This window comes from Epinephelus lanceolatus, chromosome 1 (assembly GCF_041903045.1).
Source record: "Epinephelus lanceolatus isolate andai-2023 chromosome 1, ASM4190304v1, whole genome shotgun sequence".
Classification (NCBI taxonomy): Eukaryota; Metazoa; Chordata; class Actinopteri; order Perciformes; family Serranidae; genus Epinephelus; species Epinephelus lanceolatus.
Window position 1 is genome coordinate 22251577 of NC_135734.1, and position 23912 is coordinate 22275488.

Here is a 23912-nt window from a genome sequence, read left to right on the forward strand (position 1 = left end):
AAAGTAGTTGCCCGTTCATATTTTCACTGCGCATTCTGTGTCTATTTTATCCACTTCACAAATATTACATTAGAACTCGAGGTCACCTTCAATAACACAATCTATACTTCATTACAAAACGAATTGCTTTCTCGTGGTGAAAAAACACCCCACTTATCGAAAGTGGGTCGATTATATGTGCAATTAATTCCAGCTCAACCATTAACTAAGTGTTGATTCCGCTGGGGATAAAACCCCTTAACGACCGGGCAGGTGAAGCCTCGTGTCTTTGTGCGAATTAACGCAAACCGGAAGCGTTGTGCTTTATTCTTTATTCTTTTGAGGCTTTTCACAGATTTTGGTCTTGATTCTGGTAGTGTGATATTTTATTGTGTGTGTGAAGATGGAAGTCAGTGTGATGTAGCCGGGCTCAGAGGCATATAGGCGGCAGAACATGCGCAGTGGCCATTTGTGCCATATTGGAATGAGGTCGTGAACGAGAACTGCGTCAAGCTAGCGTGACGCAGCGACAGCGAAACCGGAAGTCTCGCGATATAATCCTCAACAGAAAAAGAACAGCCGTTGTTCGGCTTACATTTTGAACTTCCGCTCTGTTAGCCGTTTTATTTTGAAACGTTTAACCTCGGGCTCTCGGTTTTTATTGACGTTAGCTTAACGTTGCTGCGAGCGAGCAGGCGGAGAGGAACGGCATCTAAAAACCGACTTGGAAAAACTACTTAGCGGTAAGGTGCGAATTTTGCGACTAAATATTCACGTACTGTGTGTTGTTAGTGACGAATTGCTAACGGTGTTTTGCATTGTGGTGGCGCATTCGTCTTTTTTCCCGTCTCTCAAAAAGATGAGTTGGGTTCGGTCGAGTGTAAGCGCCCTTATTGCTCGTCAGCCTGCTCTTATTGCTCAAGCCGTGACGTTCAGTAACTTGACTCGGACACAGGCGATTTTACCATGTGTCCAGTGAGTCCCCCGCGGTCGTTACACGTTTAGGACCGCGTGTTTATTCATTAGACAGCAATTTGATAATTATCTCAGTCGGTATTTGTCATGTTCTCCTCAGTGTGAAAGTTAGACCGTCGGCGCTGTAGTCTCTGTCTCTGCAAAGCCATTGCGTTAATGGCCCATCTCTGTTTCTGAATGCTGCGGTTAGTCCGTACGAGCAGTGCAATCTTAAGCTAGTTTCAGTTCAAGGATTGTGTGGAAATTTCCAGTGATTTGCCCTTGAATAACTCAGTATATTTATAATGTCGAAGCCTTACATAATGAAGGTTGCACGACCTCAGCCGATCTGTGCAGCTCTCACCAAACAGCGAAATAAACTCATCTGCTTGTAAATGCTATTCGCTTTGGTGTGCTTTTAACAGCTGATGGACGGGATGATGCTCTGTCAGAGGGCTGTCATTTTGTTGTCATATTCCACGTTGACTTATTGCAACCTATTTTTCTTCCGGCGCTTAACTTCCCCATTGTGCAACTTGAGTGATCCGCTGGCAGCGCTGCTCCAGTTGACGTGCCGCTATGCAATGGCTACGATGACTGCAACTGAATGAAACCGCCTTGGTGTTTATGTGTGCTACTGTGTGGAGAAAATGTGGATTCCATTTTTTCATTTCAGCACCCTATTTGTTCTGAAGTTGTAGCAGGTCGGCCAGCTGACAGTGCTGGAGAGCAGTCTGACAGAGCTTGTGGATTACCATCCGCTGAGCAGGCCAGCTCTTAAAGCTTGGTCTTCACAGCAACCCTTTGTTGGCTACCATAACCTCCATATTAGTGACAGTTGGGGAATTTAAAGTTGTTTAAAAAGTCTTGGCAGGTGTCATGTCAAGTCATCATAAAACCCTGGAGCCTACACTCAACTTTATTCACCTGCCTTTTTAAAAGGGTAGTTTCACCTACATTATAAGATTTACCCAGATGGTTTGGTGCCAAATCTTGAGACATGTGTCAGTTAGATGTCTGCCACCACCCCAACACAAAAGAGGTGAGCTGAAGTTTTATTTGTGGTGCTCACTGCATTGACTGCAAAACAAGACAAACCACAGACCTCACTCTAGCCAGGTTTCGCTAGCACCACTTTCTACCAAAGAAATAGTTCCTTTGAAAACTGTTCACAGTGTCGAGTAATTCAGACTTTGTTGAACAGAGTTTCTGGAAACAGCATGGATAGATTACAGAATGAGCCTACCTGGCACAAGTCCTCGAGTCCAAACTGTCAGGGCCCCCCTGGCCTTTATCTGCAAAATGTCATTCAGATTAACACACACTGACAAGGAAGAGAGTCAAAATGACCCGGAAGAGATGCAAAAGACCTGCAAAGAGACACTAAATATCTACTGAAAGGCACAAAACCACCAGAAAGAGACACAAAATGACCACAAAGAGGTTCAAAATAACAAAAACAGGCAAAAACATCACAAAGTGTGTGTGTTGCTGCCATGTTGGAGAGGTGGTGGGGCCCTTTGCATAATCCAGGGGCCTATTGTTCTCTAATCTGCCCATAGGAAGAAGATGTTGCAATTAAATTTTTTAGTGTAACTTGTCAATGCTTTGACCACCACAAACAAAATTCTGATCTTCTCTGTTGTATTTAGGTGAAAGCAGAAGTTTCAGACACTCATATATCAAATATATATCAAAACCTGGCATCATAAAACCAAAATTATTCATTCAGATTCATCACATATGCCTAATTAAACCAGTGTAAAAAATAATTAGATACACAAATAAGTGCTCCTCTGACATAGGTTTTGTTTACGTTGGATTATGGACACCAACAGAAGGACATGCTAATTTTCTGCTACATTAGTGCTTATAATGTGATGTCATACTGGTGATCAGCAGATGTCGTTAAATTGTATCGGCGAAATGTTTCAGCAGCCAGTTTCATTTCATTGAAAGTCTGATTTTATTTCCTGCAGTAGCTGACCACTGTGTGTAAATATGCATTTTGTAAGATTGCATTTTTCCACACGGGGACCTCAGAGGTTCAGGAGGGCTTGTTTAGAAATGCTCAATCGCATGCTAAGTGCTGATGAGAATATGATTCCGTAAGTGCTTGTAAAGAGGATGTAGTGTGGATCTCAGTTGTCTGCGAGTGCTTGTTTGTGTGTGTGTGTGTGTGTGTGTGTGTGTGTGTGTTTGCGTGGGTGTGTGCACATTTGGCCCTTTCTCTCTCAGGTTCAGTCAGAGTCTCGGGTGGTGCACAAAGATTCAGGCAGACTGCTGCTAGCTGCCGTCCACACAGACCACTTGCTTTATATGAAAAAGGGGAAGTTGCTTTTCTTCCTGTGTGCCTGTGTGAGCCGAGGCCATGCTGTTGTGCAAAGTTAAGTGCTGCAGAAATCTAAAGCTTAGGCAGCTGAATACGAGCAGATATTGAAAGCTTATCTTTGTATGTTTCAAATGATAGTTCTCAGAAGTGTTGCAATCAATATACCTCTTAGAGAGGGTATGAACCCTGTTTTATTCTTTTGAGAATGACTATGTTTCATCTTGTTTTAATTGCAGCAGAAACATTCCATACATAGTGAAGCCATGAAATCAATGGTCCCAGGAGATTGTAGGTAGATGTAGCAGAAGTACAAAACAGAATCAGTTTAAAATCCTGCCATGAAGTCGTAAATTATATAATATATAAGCTCAACATCAGATGTTAGAATACAGCTTCTTAACTTTAGGCCTGTATTTCTCCTCCTGTCTCCATTGCTCTTTTTTCCACGCTTATGTCAGGAGTGTGACCCCCAGGGACAATAAGGCCCTCTGGTGTGTTCATCAGAAGGAGGGGGGAAGGAAGACAGAGGGAGTCTGGGGCAAGGTCGCGGGTGAAAGGTGGCGCAGATCCCGGTGGAGCACGGGGGTCGCGGCGGCAGTCCGGTCGTCAGGAGGGGGTGGTTTTTGATGGCGGCCCTGGTTTTAATAGAGACGTCAGACATGACAAAGACAGGCCTGACAGGCCAGCTGAATGGAGCTGCCGTGACAGAGCAGCTACCCTCAGCATCCTTTACACCGCTCCCTCCACTGTCGTCACGCCCTGCGCTCTCTTCTTTCTCATTCATGCCATCTCTCTTGTTGTATTAACTTATTTCCATCTGCTTTTCACAATGCTGTGGGTCAGTTTGATGTGTCAAAGCTTGATGCGTATGTCCACATTCATGTCAAGGCACCATTTGAAATTGTCACATCAGGGCAGGAAAAGGTACACGCTTTTAAAAACATGAGCCCAAATGAGTTTCACAAGTAGAGGGTGAGATTAGCATAGTTTAATATATTTCTCGGCGATCATGCACCATCTGGTGTGTTACTTAGGTGGTAGCCTGTGCTACCCAAATTAATGGTTAATGTGCAGCATGTAATTTGTGATTTTATTCACCACTTCTCCTGTTTTGTATTGACTGAGTCCAGGACCAGATAGAAGCACTTGAATATTGATGTAGTAACTTAACCAGCTCTATTATCAATGCCTATGGGAGACCTTGATTTAAGAATGGCTCCGCAAATTAATTTCATTTTGGCCTCGAAACAGGGTTTGTAAATCAAGGCTATTAAATTATGTCTGTCTTGACTCGACCTAATGTTGCAGGTTGCTCTGTCTGCTAGTTCGTGTCATGGTTGCTGCTATGTTCATTTAAATGTCAATTAATTTGAATTTTGGCTGATAACATTTATGTCATTTTGAAGTATGTTTCAAAATACATCCCGGACTAACCTTTTACACCTCAAAACAGCGTACAGTAATCTCTGTAGATTTGTTCTTGGATGTTCCTTTAGCACTCATCACTGTACAATGTTCTCCTCACCTCAAATGGCCGCCACTATATCAGAGAGGACACACTCACTGGCTGCAACGCATCTTTAAATGTATATATTTCAACTATCCTTTCCACACAGTCACACAATGCTTCTTTTCCATTCCTACAGTCAGAGAATTGGAAAGAGAGCATTCATGTATCAGGCTCCTTCAGATTGGAATAACTTGCCTTTCCCGTATTTGATTAAGTAAATTGTGCGTGTGTGTTCACCTGGGTACTCTCAGTGCCATCTACAATGTTTTTACCAATTTATTTCCTGTGGAGTAGCTCCAGACTTTCTACCCCTTTGACAGCACAAAGTTAAGTTTTAGCACCCTAGTGAAATGGGCATAGTTCCCCTGTAGTGTCTTTGTTTTGACTCTTTTTATTCATTTCTGTTTGTATGTATGTTAGGACCCCCTTGAAAACAACTGGGTTCATCTCAATAGGTTTATCCTAATGAATAAACTTGTACAACCAGGTTTGTTTTATCTGGAGCTGCAGGCTGACACATTGTATGCCGATAGATGTCACATGTCTTGCGCTGTGCATTGTAAAGATGGTAGTCTTGATCTCTGTTTTCAGCTTCTTTGTGTAACTTTTTGCTGATCCAGTTTGGCTTGTGAACTGCTGAGCGGGCTAGTACAAGCCAGCTGCATCACTCGTCTCATTAATCTTATAGTTGTTAAACAGTCGTGAGCTCACGGATTGTTTAGTGGTGTTGAAATCTCCATACTTGTTTTTCTGAGTTTGGGACCGGCGCTCGTTCATTTACTCTCGCTGGATAATAATCCTCCTCCTCTGTTCCTTCTCAGAGCTCCTTGTCTCGGCCTTGAGGGGGCACCAGCATGAGTCAGGAGTCGCCAGAGTCTGGTAAGATCTACTCTATGAACAGCTGACGTGAAATGAGTAAGATGATATGTTGGAAAAGAGAAATGTGTTGTGTGTGTGTTCCAGACAGAGACTCTGCTCAGGATGCGTCTGACTTCAACTGGGACGACTACCTGGAGGAGACCGGGGCCGTGTCCGTGCCCCATCACGCCTTCAAACATGTGGGTGCTGACAGCCTTTGCAGTAAACACACATCACAAGATAAGCTTGTGCCAGGGATTTATAATCAATTACTTAACATTTGTGTAAAGTTTTTAATAGGTTTTAAGGAGCTGCTTGTTTAAATCTGAAGGTATGACTCAAATTTGTGGAATGTGTCAGCAAATAAGGCTCCTGGAAACAACTGTAAAAGCATTCACTCATAAAACCATCCACAGCATTAACACATAAGTTAATGTAGCATCACCAGTAGTGACAAAGCTTCTATAAATAACAGTTTTAACACATGATACATAGCTGTATGCTGGCATAATTAGAATAAAAGCCAGTAGAATAAGTCATCTTTTCTCTTCTTTGAGCACTTTTGTGAATTGTTTTTGTGTAAGCAGCTGCAGAACACAAATGTTGTTTAAACACGTGTACCAATCAAGTTAATGATTCCATGTATCTCCGTTCTCCTGTCCTTGTCTCAGGTGGACCAGGGCCTGCAGACAGGACTGACTCCCGGCATGAAGCTGGAGGTGTGTGTGCGCTCGGAGGCCGACAGTCCCTACTGGGTGGCCAACATCATCACCACATGTGGCCAGCTGCTGCTGCTACGTTACGAGGGATACCAGGATGACCGGCGTGCTGACTTCTGGTGTGACATTATGACAGCAGACCTCCACCCGCTGGGCTGGAGCCGCCAGCACGGGAAGACAATGAGGGCCCCTGAGGGTGAGACACGGCTGGTGTTGGCATGGTGTTTTTTGTTTTGTTTTTTTTTTTGTTGCGAGAGGAACAAGGAGTGAAAGTAGTAATCCATCTATTAATACTTCTACTACTTGCATGGTGTCTGTCTTTCCTGTAGAGCTGAGTGATCCTTTAAAACATGGCCATGAAAAGTTGGTGTGGTGCTTTATTTTGTAAATGAAATTCTCTCACAGTTATTTTTGATGATGAATTGCATATATTAAGTTTAATAGGGCTGTACTAGTTTGAAGCTACATTCATCGTTGACATTCAAATTCTAAATCAACATTTGAATGCTGTGCAGCTTTATTTATTTATTTATTTATTTATTTATGTACTTATTTTAGTCTGTTCATTCTGTTTGAACCTGGCATTTGCATTGCAGATAAAGATCAGGCTACACTAATATTTCCGACTTCTGTGATCAATAACACCAGAGCGTTGTAGAGTCCAAAAGTTAAAGATAGATGTAATCAATTCCAAATTTCACAACATGTTTTTATCTTGCAAAATATTCTGCTTCAGTCCATGTTAGTTGGCATTTCAAAAACAGCTTTTTCACTGTGCTCAAGAAGCTGTTTCGGCACACAGAGTGAGGCAAACGCCTTTATTAACAGGGTGGTCTAACAGCCATCCAAGGCCAGCATACATTACTTTTATTCATAAAGAAGGTTCATTTAATAAGAAAAACAATGAACTAATTTAATCCAATGAATGACTTAATTCAAATGTAGGATTTTGTTTGAGGATTTTAATTTTTGTAAGGGGTTTGACTTAATACAATATGCGGACAGACACCTGAAGCTTTATTCAAAAACCTCAATAGAAGATTTGAATGTAAAGTAAATGACACTGGGTACAGCCTTAAGTTTTAGCGCCTCCACTTTAGGATCTTTTCTTTATTTCTGTGAGTGCTTCAGGGACAGGTAAGCAATGGAGGGAGCACACGTTTTTTTTTGCGCTGTGCACATGTTGTCAAAATTCTATTTAATGGTGGAACTCAACTAAGTAATTGCACTTTTGTTCAGCATAGCAAGGAGTAATGAATATTTCTGTTCTCCTGATGCGGTGCTGTCACAGTTGTCACGGTTGTGTGTTGCCCTTCTGATGCTCTAGATTCATGAGAAATAGTTTTGTGTGGAAAATGGGCAAGGTGCTGAAGCAGATTTTTTCTTCTGTTCATTTCTAATTAATTCAACCTTATTAGCACCTTGATTTGCCTGTTCAAATCGCGGTAGCTGCATGAAACAGTCAGATAACAAGGATGAAAGTTGTTCACGGTGCTGTGAAAAACTCCTGTTAGATGCAATAATCTGTTATCTTTGAATTAATTCCAGTGTTTGTTCCCTAATTTATGACTGATGCTGTGATTCAGGGTGACCAGGCAGAGGAGTGTTTGTGTGATCCTGAGCACACCTGGTTGTTTGGTTGTTAAACTACACACTGTATGTGTATGATCCACTTCAGGTATGCGTGAGAAGCACCAGGACTGGGAGGCTCTGCTGGAAAAGGCCCTGGCTGAGGATTGCAGCGCGCCTGCCAACCTGCTGGAATTGGTAAGGCAGGGGAACGGAGCAGCTGTCCTTCTTACAAACTCCTCACACCCAGGGTGGGGCGCTAGCTTTCGTCATTCTCTTAAGTCTGTTCCAAGAACAATCTCCTATCAGAGCTGATTTGATAAAGTTGAAAAAACACATAATGCAGTATTTAAACCTGCTGAGGTTGTCATAATAAATTCAGACTTTCCCTTTTACTGTTCAAGTGGCGGGGCAAGTCTGGGAAGTACAACTGACATTAGAAAAACACAGAGTAGACAGTTTATACCCTCAGGTGATCATAATCTTGCCTCTGCAGTCTTGACACACACACAACTGTCAACTGTACAAGTGTTATGTTTTGTCTTACGTTTGTTTGCTACTTTTACAGTGTAGATTTAATCTCCAGGCACTTGGCATGTTTGTTTTGCCCATTTTTAGATTGCAAAAGACAGGGCAAAAAAAAAACCCTTCACACTTTAAATGTCAGTCGGAATAAATGTGAACTAAACAAGATTGTGTAGCTGTTATGAAGTCTTGCACGCGTACCCTGTGTGAAGTCCCCGATCTACAGAAAACAAGGCTGTGAGCTTTTGTTTACAGCACCAAGGTTGTGCTGCTGTAGGAACAGCCTGTGAAATTCTTTAGAGCCATTATTTAGCTTTCAGTGACTGTGCTTCAGTTCTGCCACTTAGTCATGCAGTGCGTTCTCCACCAGTACAAATTCCTCGCCTTGCCTAGGCGTGTGTTCGTTTGTGTTTGTATAAGTGTGTGTGCTGTTAGCTTCTCATTTACCACCCCCCCCCCCCGCCCCACCCCCCCCACAGCCCCAGCGTGGTAGAGACCCAGTGGAGCTCCTGTGCGCAGGCTGCTACGTGGAGCTCCAGGACAGTGTTGACCTGGGGATTGCCTGGGCTGCTGAGGTGGAGGAGAACGTCGGGGGAAGGCTGAAGCTGCGCCTGGTAGGCACCGAGGGCCTCCCGGACACGCCCGCAACCCTTTGGCTCTTTTACCTCCACCCACGCCTACACCCACCCGGCTGGGCCAAAGAGCACGGCTGCACCCTCAGGCCTCCCTCAGGTCAGTGGCACTGACACGGGTCAGATTTTATGTTTAGCAACAAAAAGAAGAAAGGGGAAAAAGATGTCTAGATCTTGAGGTTTGCTTCCAAAGCAGGCATGAGTAATAGTTTCTGATGGAAGGACACATGAGGAATTCACATGGCAATTATGGACTGGAAGCATGTCCAATTTTATAGTACAATCCCATTATTGCCTATTTGTTGTTAAGAATCACTACATCAGATCTAATATTTTATTACTTATAATGTTTCTTCATTTGTCACATTATGTGAGTTATATTCAAATTTTCCAACACTTTGACAAGTGCATAGCGCTGAAATACAAGGAACCAATATTCAAAGTGTGATGGTATCAGTAGACCTTGAAATTGATTTTCCATGCAGGATTAGATAGATCTTTGTTTTCATGGCCACAATCTGCTAATGCTCTTCAAGTGAGTAAAGTTTGTTAATATGCAGGATGTAAGAAGCACTGGAGGCTATATCTCCCTCCTGACACAGCTGATCTACCCTCAGCTACCACTACAGCTGAAGCCTTATTGATATTTAATGCCAGACCTTTATTGCTAAAAGTGTGTGTGCATGCAGGGTGGGGATGGGGGCTATACCTGGAAACGTTGCTTTTGTTTAATAACAGAGTGTAGTAAGCAGTAGTGGTACGTTAAACTGATTTGGAAAAAAATATATTCTCAAAAGTAATCAAAGCCCTTTGTATTACTTGTATTTATTGTTTCATAAAAGAATAGGAAAGATATACTTCTTTTTTATGTGTTAATAAATGTAACAACCAAAGTTCGGTCTTATTAATTCTGCACATCATCTTGTTTTATAAGGCCGCCTGGAACCTTGTGCTGTGTGATAAGAAGTTAATGTGCTTTGTGGCTGCAAAATTTTGGAGAACGACTCTGTTTAATTAATTGTGGGGAACCTAATTAGAGGCTCAGAACAAAGAACAAGCAACACAAATAAGTTCAGTTATACGAAAGATATACTGCAGGATTTTCCTAAAAAATGTAAAATCTCAGACAGAAGTAATCACTCTCAATCATCAGTTATGACCCATTAGAAGTGTGTGGTAATGTATTTATCTGCAGAGATTCTGCCCTCTGCCTTTATTTTCTGATTATCTTCTTATTTTCCATGCTCAATATGTTTGTGGCCGTGTACCCCCCCAGGGCTCAGGTGAGGTCAGGGCTTTATAGAAAGGGAGCCACCAGGTGCCAGATTGTAAGCAGCAGGCATTCAAGAGACACAGTGCTGAAAAATCGCAAATAGCGAAGCAAACTGCTAAACGAGAGTGAATCTTGGAATGGCTTTTACTTTCACTTTCACTGACGAGCGTGGTTAAAAACATTAAGCGACAATCCTGCATGGTGTATCTTTAAGCAAGAAAGTGAAATTCAATCAGATACATGTCTTACTTTTTCATTAAATATCTCTCTGTTCATCAAATTATACCCTAGCCATTTGTAAATCAGGTTTAGCTCTTCAGCAGCTGATTTGCGTGTATTTGTTTGCATCAGACCTGTTGGCACTGCGGACAGCAGAAGAGTGGGAGGAGGTGAGGCAGAGGATCAGTGACCTGCCTCAGGATGAAGCTCTGACCGCAGAGTTCAGTAAGGTACTGCCAAACTTGCTCTTATGTGCCCCTACTGCCCAAACATATTACAGCTTTTATTGCTCATCCAGGAGTTAAGATTTGATAATGATGCATTAAGCGAAGAGCTGTGCCATTGTCCTCTGAACCTGATGCTGGAACTCAGAGCTAAGCTTTTGAAAATGTTGTTTGTCTCAGGATCAGCCTGCCGTCGCTGCTCATTGTTTCAAGGAAGGAATGAAACTGGAGGCTGTTGACCCTGCTGCTCCTATTTCCATCAGGCCTGCCACTGTCACCAAGGTAACAGTCTTTCCTATCAAATCTGTCTCTCCTAAGCTGCAATGTTTTTTCCCTTGTTTGCTTTATTGGCAGTAGTTGTTTATGCTTTCTGTCTTCATTATCACACTATCTTTACTTAGTTAAGGCTGAAGCTAAAATGCTAATGATCACACATTTCACCAACATTCAAATAATATTTGTTTATTAAAAATGTGATTAAGGATTTCAAATGGCCCTTAAAATGTCAGGGAAATCAGTCGTTGGAAACATGCTTGGAAAACCTCAATAGAATGTTTGACAGTGTCCTCAAATGACCTTCTCTTCACTTCAGGTGTTCAATGAGCAGTACTTCCTTGTGAAGATGGACGATCTTTGTGGTATAGAGGAGTCTGAGGGTGCTGGGAGGACCTTTCTCTGTCACAGAGACAGTCCAGGGATCTTCCCTGCTCAGTGGAGCCTCAAAAATGGACTCACTCTCAGCCCCCCACCAGGTCTGCTCTCTCAACGTCCTCCTGTTTTATAACCTCTCACTTTATCAGTTATCAATGATGTCAGAAATTAAAGAATTGCAGTGATTAAATCACGCATGCTTTCTCTCTCTCTCTCTCTCTCTCTCTCTCTCTCTCTCTCTCTCTCTCTCTCTCTCTCTCTCTCTCTCTCTCCCCCCCTTTCTTTGTTTCCTTGATCTGCCCTCGCCACACTCATCATGTCCATTCTTTCTCCCTTCTGTCTTTATTCTATCATGTACAGGTTACCAGGGTCCGGACTTTGACTGGGCAGATTACCTGAAACACTGCGAGGCAGAGGCAGCTCCTCAACATTGCTTCCCAACTGTAAGTCAACCTCCATGTTACCCTTTCGTTAAGTTCACACTGGTCGGGCTTCAGTGTAAACAGTTGTCTCAGTTGACTCTCAGTCCAGTGACTCACATACAAACCCAAAACCAGATGCTGGTTATACTTGGCAAGACCAAATCACAAATGCGAGTTAGTCCAGACCCACTCAGTTGATTTACAGTTTTCAAGGGGTGTTATCCATGGTCATTGATCAAAATGCCTATGGACGCAGTAGGATAGACCTACAAAGAATCAGAGCAACGAAATGTCACATGGGGCTAAGCAGTAGACAAATGTAAACAGACTGTTTTTGCCATCAGAATTTGAAAATAGTACATCAATAAAAAGTTCCACATCAGCTGCAGCCATCCGAGTTGATGTGGAATGCCTCAGTAGCGCTACTCTCTCTTAAGCTAGGTTTATTCGCAAGGGTGCACAAGCCACAATTGACGTCATCATGTGTTTAGCGTTAAGCGCGGAGGCTCTGCAAGTTGTCAGTCATCGCATCAAGCCTGCCTCATAGTAGATAAACCGTTGCGATCGGCCCAAAGTCGGCAAGGTTGGGTGGAAATGTGTTTCTGTGGGAGGTGACCCAGAAGCATCTGCCAGAGAAAATAAAACATGAGCTCACAGATATGTCTGGTTTCCAGGCTTGGTCAGACTTGTAACATTGGTCGTTCGGTGAAAGAGTCAATGTGAGATGAGCTATTAACCGGCTCCCAGCGCATTTTGTCCTCTCTATTGGTCATCATCAAAACCACAATGAAATGTGTAATTTCTTGTAGGTTACTTTTACTATAGTGCTTTGCTACAGAGGCTTCATGAGATCTGTGCTATAATACAGTGCTTCTGCATGAATGAATAAAATAAAAAATAAAATTTTAATCACCATTAGCAAGCTGTCAGAGCTAAAGCCTCGGTTTACTTGGGCTGTCTTACTCAAATAGCATTCAGGCTACTGAAAAGTTAATTTTTTAACTGAAACAAACTATGCTCTCAACTGTATCATGTTGAGTTTGTATGTATTTTTTTAAAGAGACTGAAATTGACAGTATTCCTCTGAAAGCATCGTACTGCAGCAGCCTATAAAGTGTGATACCTTCTGTATCTCGGGCCCACTTCTTGTGTAAACTGCTTGTCACATGGACCTGGTTTGATGCACAAAGAGCCTGTTGGGGAACAGATCGATGCAACTCTACAGCAGACAAGTGAGCCTATTATTGTCACTTCTGTTTGCAACCTTGTAACCATTATACTTCGGAGGAAATAGATTTTATATTTTGCTATCCCGTACAGTAAAAAATGTTCTTTTGGTAACATCACCGTCATATGTGACAGAATGTAGGAAATGAGATTTCCCCCATTTGACAGACAGCATAATAGAATGCCAGTGATGATACACAGTGTGATGACAAGCTGTAAACAGGTGTCTCACTGTGACTTCCCCGTCTTTCACCAGAGGAGAGAGTATGTTGAGAGAGTTTTCATAACAGACAAAAAACACACAACACTTTGCTGTGAAATACCTGTCACACACAGTTTTCTCCTCTCTCTGTTTACCTGACAGGAGCAGTGTGACCACAGCTTCAAAGAGGCCATGAAACTGGAGGCTGTCAACCTGCTGTCACCCGAGAACATTCACGTGGCCACTGTCACCAGGGTCAAAGGGCAATACATTTGGCTCAGCCTGGAAGGTGAGAGGGGGGTACTGAAAGAATGTGTTTATTTAAGTGGATAAAAGTAGAAAATTAACGTGTAATATCTGTGCAGTCCCACAGCACCAGCATGACATGTAGAGCATTAACATAGGTTGATCTAATTCGGAATTTCCTGGCTCCTTAGTGAGTAGCTACCTTCGTATTTTGTGTGGAAAACGCAGGAATGTGAGAGACATAGATAGTAGTATTTTACACCAGTTCATACACAAGATCACAGCTTTGGAGATTATATAGTCTGCTGGAAAAGCAGAAATTAATTGTTGCACATTTCAGACACAACATCTTTACATTCTGCTATATTTCAAGACATACAAACTTTTTGAAAGGGTGTTACCAAGAGTTTAGAGGTAGTAAAAGTAGCGCTCAAACACTTGATCAGATTTGATTGACAGTAGCGTCTCCCTGGCAACATATATCTCTTACAGTAAGACGCTGTATAATAATTTGAGGATTTTCAGGACCTTTTTAAAGTGTAAAACATGGTGAAAATAATACTGCTCCCCCCAAAGGATCATTTGTATATCATTTTCCTGCCCTGTGTTACATTGAATTTGGGAAGAAAGTTTTGTTTTTCTCACATACCTCCATGGTGAACAAAGAATCCAAAATGGAGAAATTCTTGATGAATTGAAGTCATAGTTGACTGTGTTTAAAAACAGCACAACTGTATCAAAACATCTTTTTATAAACTCACACACAACTCATGAACTGTCTCAGGCATGGACTAGTAGCGTGCCTGTGCTGTTTATGTAGAAGTGTTTTAATTAATTAGTGAAAATGCATGTGTTTGGGAAGTAATGAACATACAACTGGATAAATGAGACTTCAATTATACTGGTCGTGTGAGAGTTTTGTAAATGGATGTCTTGATGTAATTTTTGCTGTTAAACGTGGTCCCCTTTTACTTCAATTCATCAAGAGTGTTTTCCATTTTTGGATTTTTCATTCACCATGTGAGACAAAAAAGTTTCCCTCCCAAATTCAAGGTTGACACGAGGGGGAGTAATTGGATGTAAACGAATAGCCATTTGGGGGCTGAATTATTCCTTTAAGCTTTACAAATGGAAATGTCCTTGCAAATTGGATGTTCAAATTAGCATTTATATGTGTTACTAGATTTTCGTCACAGAAGAACCTGCAGGTAGAAGTAAATCATTTGAAAACATTCTGTGACATTTGTTTTTCCCTTATGGGACACACTGGTGTATATAGATAAAACATTGTTATTTGTTATAAAAATGCAAGCATATGTGTTGTCTTGCACAATTAAAATATAGTAATATGTGTGTATGTATATATACCTGTATTCATGCAAACAAGTAGATGGAGAACCTAAAAGTTTTACTATTGTGTGACACATTTTGTTTGATTATAATATAATTATAGCTCAGATCAGTATTATTTTGAAAGAGTTACATATATGTGTACAGAGTGAAGAATGTCACTTCCATTTGCTCTGGCTGAATTTAGCATAAATGCCAGAGTAAGAATATAATGTAGCTCTGTGTGTGTGATGTTTGTACAGGACTGAAGCAGCCAATGCCAGAGCTCATAGTTCATGTGGACTCCCTCGACATCTTCCCTGTCAGTTGGTGTGAGACAAACGGCTATCCACTGGTCTACCCCATCAAACCCTCAGGTATGCAACATGAGGCATCATGATGAACTCTCATGATCTTTACACATCTGCCTTAATAAGATGCTGCAGCAAACATTATACTATGGATGGGCCTTTTAAGTAACTTCCATATTTGAGTACCCACATTAAATGATTATGGACTACTCGAGTACTTGCAAAAAATAAATGTCCGACAACAGAAAACAAGTGTAATTTGAAATTCACTTGTTGAACAAACAGGTTTCTATTTGTCTATTTAACCAGTCGAAAGTTAACAAGAGAAAAATAAGCCATTCTTCTGTTGCTGTCATTAACGTTACAAAGGTTAGTGTCAGAGTCAGTTCATGAGCCCCTTTTCCAACAACATTTCCAGGAACTTTTATTTCCAGGAATTTATTTACCTGCATAAAAGAATTCCTGGTAATCTGTGTGGTTTGTGTTTCCACCGCACCTCAAAGTTCCGGAAAATGTATTCAAATCAGGCTGATGGCATAAATGACTCGGCGTGTGCCCTATATTTAGCTTCACTAGTTTATTGGCTGGTAACATTAGTGCTGGTAGAGAGAGAAGCGGTTGTTAGTCTCAGCCAGCAGCTACAGTAAGTTTTAAAGTATTTTAAAATAAGTGTCAAACTAAGTTAGTCTACATACAGACAGCTGTCATTTCAGCTTATTAGTAACAATTCACTATCAGCTGAACTAGCGTGCTGTCCTTGTGTAAGACTTAACATACGTGTCAAGATGAGAGACTGTGGATGGAGCATATTGAATATCGCTGTCTACATGTTTACATGTTCATGCTCGCTGAACACATGTACTGATAAAGTATTGGCTTCTTACTCGCCATTTTAATTGCACTTAAAGTAACGAGTGTCGTTGCCGTCAACTCGTGTCATTTTCAAGTTATCTTCACTTTGTGTTCACTGCAGCCACCTGGCTATTCACCGGTGTAGGCATGTGCATGTATGTGTGTATGTGGAGCAGTTCAGCCCCGGCGCAGAGGAGAGGCTGCAGGATGATAATGAATTAAACCAAAATGTGTAAAAGAACCGATACCATTAGCGCTTACCATTACTATGGCCTTTGATAATTTAGCCCCGGGGCTAATTTAGTACCGGGTTTCGGTACCCATCCATAATCAAAACACAAATGAATTGAAGCTTGTAGGAATGAAAAAAAGTTTGCAGCCACACTTGCACGGAAGTGCGGGACGCTGCAAGTGTGTTCCACCAATCAGCGTTCTTCAGCACACCGCCCCACCCCTCACGAATTCTGGGGAATCTGAAAAGTCCTACCCCTCACTAAGTACTTTTTTCAGGCAAAGTTTGGGGTTGAGGGAAAGTTTTTTCCCCAGGTGATTTCAGTGTAAAGGCACCAAGTTTTTTCAAAATCCCGGGTAAATGCTAAAAGTTACTGCAGTGGAAAAGAGGCTATTGTCTGCTCGGTAGCACGAGCTAACACAGCAACAGCGGATAATCTCCAGCAACGAGGAATTTAACAGTCCCAACAAACACACACCGACACCGAAACAGGTAGACTCTGTTGTTAAAGCTGGTAATAACCTTCAGGTAATGTTAGCTTTGTGATGCCGATAGCAAGCCCTGTAGCTGTGTGTGTATGCGCAGGTGGACTCGCTGAACCCCAGTGCAGTTTCATACTACTGCAGCAGTAGTCTCATGATAAACAGAGAGTGAGAGGGACAGTGGGGCAAATAGGCGCTGAGTGAAGCAATACACTGCATGCAGTTCCACAGTAAAATAAGATTTAACCCATTTTAAATTATTAAAAAAAGACATTTACATAAAAATCATGTTCACATGTGGTAGCGGTGGCAGCAAGTACTCTATATGTTGTGTGAATACTGACGTCCGATTGAGCACTGGAGTACTCAGGCCCATCCCTTCATAATATAGTATTTTTTTTTACTCTGACCTCCAGATTAGTGGTATAGTATAATGGTGTGACTGGGAACACACAAGTCTGTCCTTGTCTTTCAGTTGAAAAAGAGAGGAAGATTGCCGTGGTGCAGCCCGAGAAACAGTGAGTATAAGAGGAAGGGTGGGGGCTGTGGACTGGTTTATTGGTGTGAATGGATTGAGTCCTATTACCTTTCAACATCTGACTCCATTTTCATCACTTTATAGCCGAACTCCACCCAAGTCACCTGACACTGTCAAGCAGCAGATGGCCAACCAGTCAGAGACAGGTGAGTGGTGTGTCTCAGGTCCTGTTTGGGGATTACAGACTGTGATGTGTCCTGTCTGTGTAGTCTGTTTCATCATTTGTATTTCATGTCACGTCACTGCACAGGGCAGGGGAATGGGAAGTACTGCTGTCCCAAGATCTATTTCAACCACCGCTGTTTCTCTGGGCCTTACCTTAACAAGGGACGCATTGCAGAGCTGCCTCAGTTCATCGGCCCTGGAAACTGTGTGCTTGTGCTCAAAGAGGTGAGAGGGGCTGGTCCAGCTGGTTACTGTACAAATAACACAAAAAGGTGTCATCACTCAGTCCTTAAATACACACAGGAAGGTTGATGGTTAAGTGTTCAACTTTTTAATTTAATTTAATTCAATTCAATTCAATTCAATTCAATTCAATTCAATATTATTTTATTTTATTTATGTATTTATTTTTGCCAAGCTACCAGTGTGACTAAAGGCAGTGTTGGTCAGTGGGTCTGCCACCATGGAATGGATTGCCATAAATTTTGGCACCGACATTCATGGTTTCCAGAGGATGAATTGCAAGCTTTTAGGAACCGTTAGCTTTCCATATAGTGTCAAGTCAAAATTTCTATTTGTCCACTTCTTTGGCTTATGACCAAATACCTGCAAAACCAATGGCAATCCCATTGGCCTCATTTGTACTTTGTATTTAGTGCTAATTAGCTAATGTTAGCACTCTAAAACATTAAGTGGTGTTGAAGGTGAGCATGAAAATTGTTCATCAGCATCAGCATGTTAGCATATTATAGTATGGTCTAGTATATTATTAGTAAAGGCTGCTCATATGCTGACAATCAACAGTCATACAAACCCTGTCTCAAAATGAAAGTTGAAATGGTAGAATAACAGACATAATCCTCACCCCTACAGATAACCTGCAAGCATTGCTATTCTCTGCATGTCTCATATCCAGGTATTGACTCTGCTGATAAACTCGGCGTACAAGCCAAGCCGTGTGCTGAGAGAACTGCAGCTGGACCAGGAGAGCCGCTGGCAAGGCCATGGAGAGACACTCAAAGCCAAGTGAGGGGAAGCACCATTTAATCCTCAACTCAAAATTCTCTGCTCTGTAGAAAACCTGCAGGAATAGCAGGAGTGTTCACAGCTGGCCTATTTTAGGACGCATGCTGGATTAAATGTGTACTTGAATGCACAAGTGGAAATAAATATCTGCGCACCAGAACCCAGCACAAGCTCCTGATACTTTATTAAAGCAGTGATTTAGCTGAGAGCATCTGGGACACTTTCAAGAAAGACCTTGCTGGTTGTAGCAACCTTGTTAGTTCAAGCATGAATATAATAGGAGCTGTAGAGTCTGATATGCTGAGCCTTTTGTACCTCTTCTTTCAACTCTGTATTGTGTGGGGAACAAAAGCAAGATTTATTATATCACCAATTATTTACTGATTAACCTTGCTATTATTTCAATGTCAGGTACAAGGGAAAGAGTTACCGGGCCACTGTGGAAATAGTCCGAACTGCAGACCGCGTTGCAGACTTCTGCAGGAAAACCTGCATCAAGCTAGAGTGCTGCCCAAACCTGTTTGGACCTCGCATGGTTCTGGAGCGCTGCTCTGAGAACTGCTCTGTTCTCACCAAGACCAAATACAGTAGGTGGTTTACAGCAGCACGGACTGCTGACTGTTGTGACTCCACATTATTGATCAGATGATCTTGGGTAGCTGCTTTCTCTCTCTAATTGCAATGATTGTAATAGCTTAGAAATCTCTATACTTGCTTGTCAGTTGTGACCTTAATTCTAAACATAATGCAGATGTCCTTTAGTTGAACACAAAGTTCATTAATTTCTTCTTTTGCAGAAATGTTCAGTTATTTTCATTTGTGTTGCTCATGAATAGAAATGATCAGCGAGTACATAAATGCTCCTTTAATGAATACAGAAATTCTGTGAAGCAGAAGGGTAAAATTGGTGATTTAGAAATTGCAATAACTTTCCATACTGGCAATGAATGTATGGTTTGCTAAAAATATGAGTCAGAATCAGCCTCTTTCATCTTCTGCTGAACTGTATCGACAGCACAGTACTCAGATTTGTTGATTTGTTTACTTGCTGCTGTGCTGCGCTGTTGGGGTTACGAAACTGATGCAATTTGATAGCAACAGACAAATGATTATACTTTCTCTTTTGTCTCTTATGTTTTCCAGACAGCACACATCCTCTACAACCACAGTCTTATTTATCGATGCTTGTCCAGTAAAGAATACATTTATTAAAAAATACTCATCAGTTTTATTGACTGATTTCCTTCTGTCTCAATAATGTATTAATGCCTGTGCCAAATGCAACGTTTCACAATAAGCCTGTTGTCATGTCAACAGCTTATTACTATGGAAAGAAGAAGAGTAAACGCGTCGGCCGTCCACCTGGGGGCCACTCCAACCTGGAGGGTGGAGTGAAGAGAAGAGGGAGGAGGAGGAAGAGGAGAAAGCAGCTGTTTGTCCATAAGAAGAGACGCTCCTCAGCCTCAGTGGACAACACACCTGCAGGGTCTCCACAGGTAACACACACTGTTACACTAAATTCATTAACTTTGACTCCTCCTCACACTTAACTTGAATCTGTACTAATGGACTGCTTGTTGTCCTTGTGTTTTGCTCACAGGGCAGTGGAGAGGAAGAAGACCTGGATGAAGATGACTCCCTGAGTGACTCTGGCTCTGAGCTGCAGGACGATCTCCAGGATGATTCTGAGCAATCAGTTGGGAAATCTCAGCCCACCACGCCGTCCCCCTCCCCACCAGCAACACCCAGGCCCACCCGCCGGCGCCGGAAACCCCACTCACCTTCATTCTCTGATGACGAGAACCGCCCTCCTTCACCAAAGGTAAAGACAGTCATGAAGATTTTTGATATAACAATAAATACTGAAACAGTTTGAAAATATTTATCTACTGCCAGTTTCATAGCAAATTTTGCTCTCTAGACAGTGTGTCTTCAAAGAAATACTTCACTCATAAAAATCAGCATTTGTGTATCAGTTACTTATCTTTTTACTTTGAATTTGTTTAGAAAACGGTAGAAACCTCCACGGTGAAAGAAGAATCCATAAATGGCAAACATTCTTGATGAATCACAGTAAAGGGGGACCACGTTAAACAACAGCAAAACTGTATCAAAACAAACTCTTATACAACTTGTGCAGTATAATCCAAGTCTCATTTATCTAGTTGTATTCTCACTTTACTATTAAAAACACTTTTGCATAAGAGCGTCCAACTAAACTGCTTATTGATGCCTTAGATTGTGTATGTGTTTTGAACACTAAGGTTTTTTATGTGCTTTGTAAGTACTGTGTGTGTGACTGGATAAATAAGACTTGGATTATATTGAAAGAGTTGTGTGAGAGTTTGTAAATGGATGTTTTGATAAAGTTTTGCTACAGTCCCCCTTTTACCTCAATTCATCACATTTTTTCCCCATTTTTGGATTCTTCGTCACCATTAAGGCATGCGAGAAAAATGTCGTCAGTGTAACATGGAGTGAGTCATCGATAAACAGATGGTGCTTTTGTGGGTGCAGTATTCCTTTAATAAATACTCTATTGTGTACCACTAGGCATAAAATAAAAACTCCTGCCTGTACAAAATTTTAGATTTAATACACAATCCCATCTCTGTGTCCTTTCCTTCAAATAAAACTGCCTTTTCCACCTACTTAAATCATTTCAATCAAATTTCTAATGATGTTCTCACTGTGACCTAAGTTTGCTTTAAGCAGCTTATGGGGAAATCAACAAAACTGAAACAGCCAGTGTTTCTTTTATGACATGTTCGAGCCTGATACCCTTCACCTCAGCATGAACTGTGAGCCTTTCCACTTGAGCTGGGAGATTTCTTAGAGTCTCCGTCTGTGTGTTTATAGACCTCAAAGATTGAGCCTCCTCAGAAGTTGTGTTTGGACACCAGCCCGCTGGAGTGGAGCGTTACTGATGTGGTTCGCTTCATCAGGACCACCGACTGTGCACCTCTTGCACGGATTTTCTTGGATCAGGTAAGAAGTACTCATGTACTCAGCAGCCACTCAGGATGAGAGCTCACTCCTCTCTGCTGCAATAAGTGCATTTTACACTTGTACTGTGCACATTGTCACAAATACAAAACACCACCTTCACTAGATAGTAGAGGCAAAACTAATTTTAAAACTGCACCTAATACAAATGTATGTTGTTGTAGGAGATTGACGGACAGGCACTGCTGCTGTTGAACCTCCCAACAGTGCAAGAGTGCATGGACCTGAAGCTGGGACCGGCCATCAAGCTGTGCCACCACATCGAGAGGGTCAAGCTGGCATTTTATCAGCAGTTTGCTACGTAGCTGACGGGGAATGAACACGGACATGACTACATACTGTTCTGTGTATTAATTCTGTGAAAAAAAAACAACACACTGTATTTTCCAATTTTAACATTTCCAACACTGGACATCCTTTAGAATCCTTCATATATGCCATTGTGTCAGAAAAGCATGGACATGAGGTGGACAAAGCATCATTTTCATCACTGAAAAAAGAGCAAAGAAGAAGAGCTACATACGGCAAAAAAAAAACAGTTCAGGTGCTCTTTAGACACGAGAGGAGTGAAAGACAGAATTCAAGACACTTTGATGTCATAAATAACTGTACAAGCCTTTTTTAATTCCAGTAGATTTTGTAAAATAAAGTAAAAAAGCAAGCCATCAAGGACTTAAAAGTTCTAGCCTATTTTAATAAAGGCTTCTTAACTTATTTGCATCCTCAGAGTGTCTCGCATTCTCCTCTTTTACTTCCTCTGTCTGTGTGAGGAGGACTGAGTGCCAGTGCTACAACTCCATTGGTCTGTTGTGTCCATTTATGACTTCCCGCCTGCCCTGCTGTCTCTAAAAGGGAACACCACTAAATCGCAGCTTTTACTTATTGAACTCAACCGTTGAATATTTGGTATCTTCCACTCGACATTTGCTTTTGTCTGTTGGAGTCAGGAATGAGGTGGTCTGGCCTCGTAATCTGGTGATTTCACACTGAAGTCTGAATTCATTGAAAATATCTTTCAACACTTTTGTGCAGATAAGGCCAAACGCAGTATATGAGAGGCCATTTATATCGAAGCACTTAAAAACATTGTTTTTTACAAAATCCATTTCACTGTAAAGCTCCAAGCTGTATCTGGGAAGCTTTGTCTCAGTCTTTCTAGAGACTCAGAGCTCTACAAGTTGCAAAGAATTAATACAGCATGCAAGTTTATTTATTGTGGTTATATTGAACTAGATATACTAATAGTAGATTTGAAAGAACGGTCATAGTGTGCTGTGCTAGGTCAGGAATTTGATTTCAGTGTGAACACCAGACATGTATACTCTACTAACACCATTTGCAAATGTTATCAGGCTGAATTAAGATACAATCTGCTCAACAAGAGATGTAAAGGGGGCCTTTATCTTAGGAGATCAAATTGCTTTCTTGTTCAAGCTTCTACAGTATGTAAGAGCAGTTTACATTGTAAGCACAAGCAAAACCATATACTGTATGGTGGTATGCAAATATGGCAGCGCATGTTTGTATATAATGTATATAATCAAATATCTTCTAGTGCAACAGGGTGATTAGAAAGAAAAAAAATCTATTGAACAGTTAACTTTCTGCATAAGCAATGTGTAAATGCCCTAAATATACAGTATATTTGCACAGAATACACCTAAACTTTCTCATATAGGGTGTACGGTTAAAACTAATCCAGCTACAGTTGATTATTTGAGCCATTTCATGTAATTCAATTGTCATAATTTTTAACAATTAACTTAATGAAAAATGGGTAGTTTTAAAAAGCTATTCTCAAAATGCTTTTGTAAATCAGTTTTCCTCTTTTTACCAGTTCTTGTAGTGTGATTTATTGTAATGTGCTTCATTTTGTGTGAGAAAAACCTCCACGGGTTTCTTTGTTTACTAATTTTGCTTGTAGTTTCCGCTGTGCTCAAAGCAACTAAGCAGCTTTTTAATTCATATTTGAAGATTATAAATGCCATTTAAAGAAAAGACTGCAATTAAAACGATGAACAATGAATTTTAAATGTCTCCTTGTGTTTGTCAAGGGGAAAGATATGTACATTTCATAGGCTACTTGTTTGTCATACATTCCCCAGCATGCCATTGGTGGTTACGCAGGTCACGTGACGCTACGTCTGTCAACATGAGTGGGCACTGCTGGGCAGGGAAGCAGCTGGATGTACGCGAGCCGTGACCTGCAATTATTCATATTCAGTTTTTTTATGTGTTCAGATTAGCTGTTTTAAATGCGTTAATGTCACGAGGAACCTATGAACCCACTGTTTTCAACGCCTGAGCGGAAATATAAGTTTGCTAGCCCGGCGTTAGCATAACGGAACTGAGTAGTTAGCTTGGGAGCTAGCTAGGTAGGTAATGATAGCATCTCAGCCGCTGGAGCCCCTCTCTTTCTTTACTATGAA

The 23912-nt window shown here is 41.4% G+C and overlaps 1 protein-coding gene across 2 annotated transcripts; it reads left to right on the forward strand.

Moving 5' to 3' along the window:
• Positions 1-586: 586 nt before the first annotated feature.
• sfmbt1 (Scm like with four mbt domains 1) lies at positions 587-23507 on the forward strand. Of its 2 annotated transcripts, none has more exons than XM_033627388.2 (21): positions 587-722; positions 5597-5654; positions 5739-5833; positions 6305-6548; positions 8031-8119; positions 8926-9178; positions 10703-10800; positions 10975-11076; positions 11387-11546; positions 11806-11888; positions 13459-13585; positions 15135-15248; positions 17224-17266; positions 17371-17432; positions 17537-17676; positions 18368-18477; positions 18889-19064; positions 19795-19973; positions 20078-20299; positions 21337-21465; positions 21648-23507. In XM_033627388.2, the coding sequence occupies exons 2-21, from the start codon at positions 5630-5632 to the stop codon at positions 21786-21788; spliced, it is 2592 nt and encodes an 863-aa protein (XP_033483279.1). In that variant the 5' UTR covers positions 587-722; positions 5597-5629; the 3' UTR covers positions 21789-23507. The 2 variants fall into 2 exon arrangements, with proteins under 2 accessions (XP_033483279.1, XP_033483280.1); XM_033627389.2 differs by having other exon boundaries at positions 634-727.
• The last annotated feature ends 405 nt before the right edge of the window (positions 23508-23912 follow it).

Bases quoted from the DNA above. Each gene is read 5' to 3' on its own strand.
- sfmbt1 (XM_033627388.2), top strand. From the start codon at position 5,630: ATGAGTCAGGAGTCGCCAGAGTCTG. The intron at 5,834-6,304 runs GTGGGTGCTGAC...TCCTTGTCTCAG, and splicing joins CCCATCACGCCTTCAAACAT to GTGGACCAGGGCCTGCAGAC. The intron at 13,586-15,134 runs GTGAGAGGGGGG...ATGTTTGTACAG, and splicing joins CATTTGGCTCAGCCTGGAAG to GACTGAAGCAGCCAATGCCA.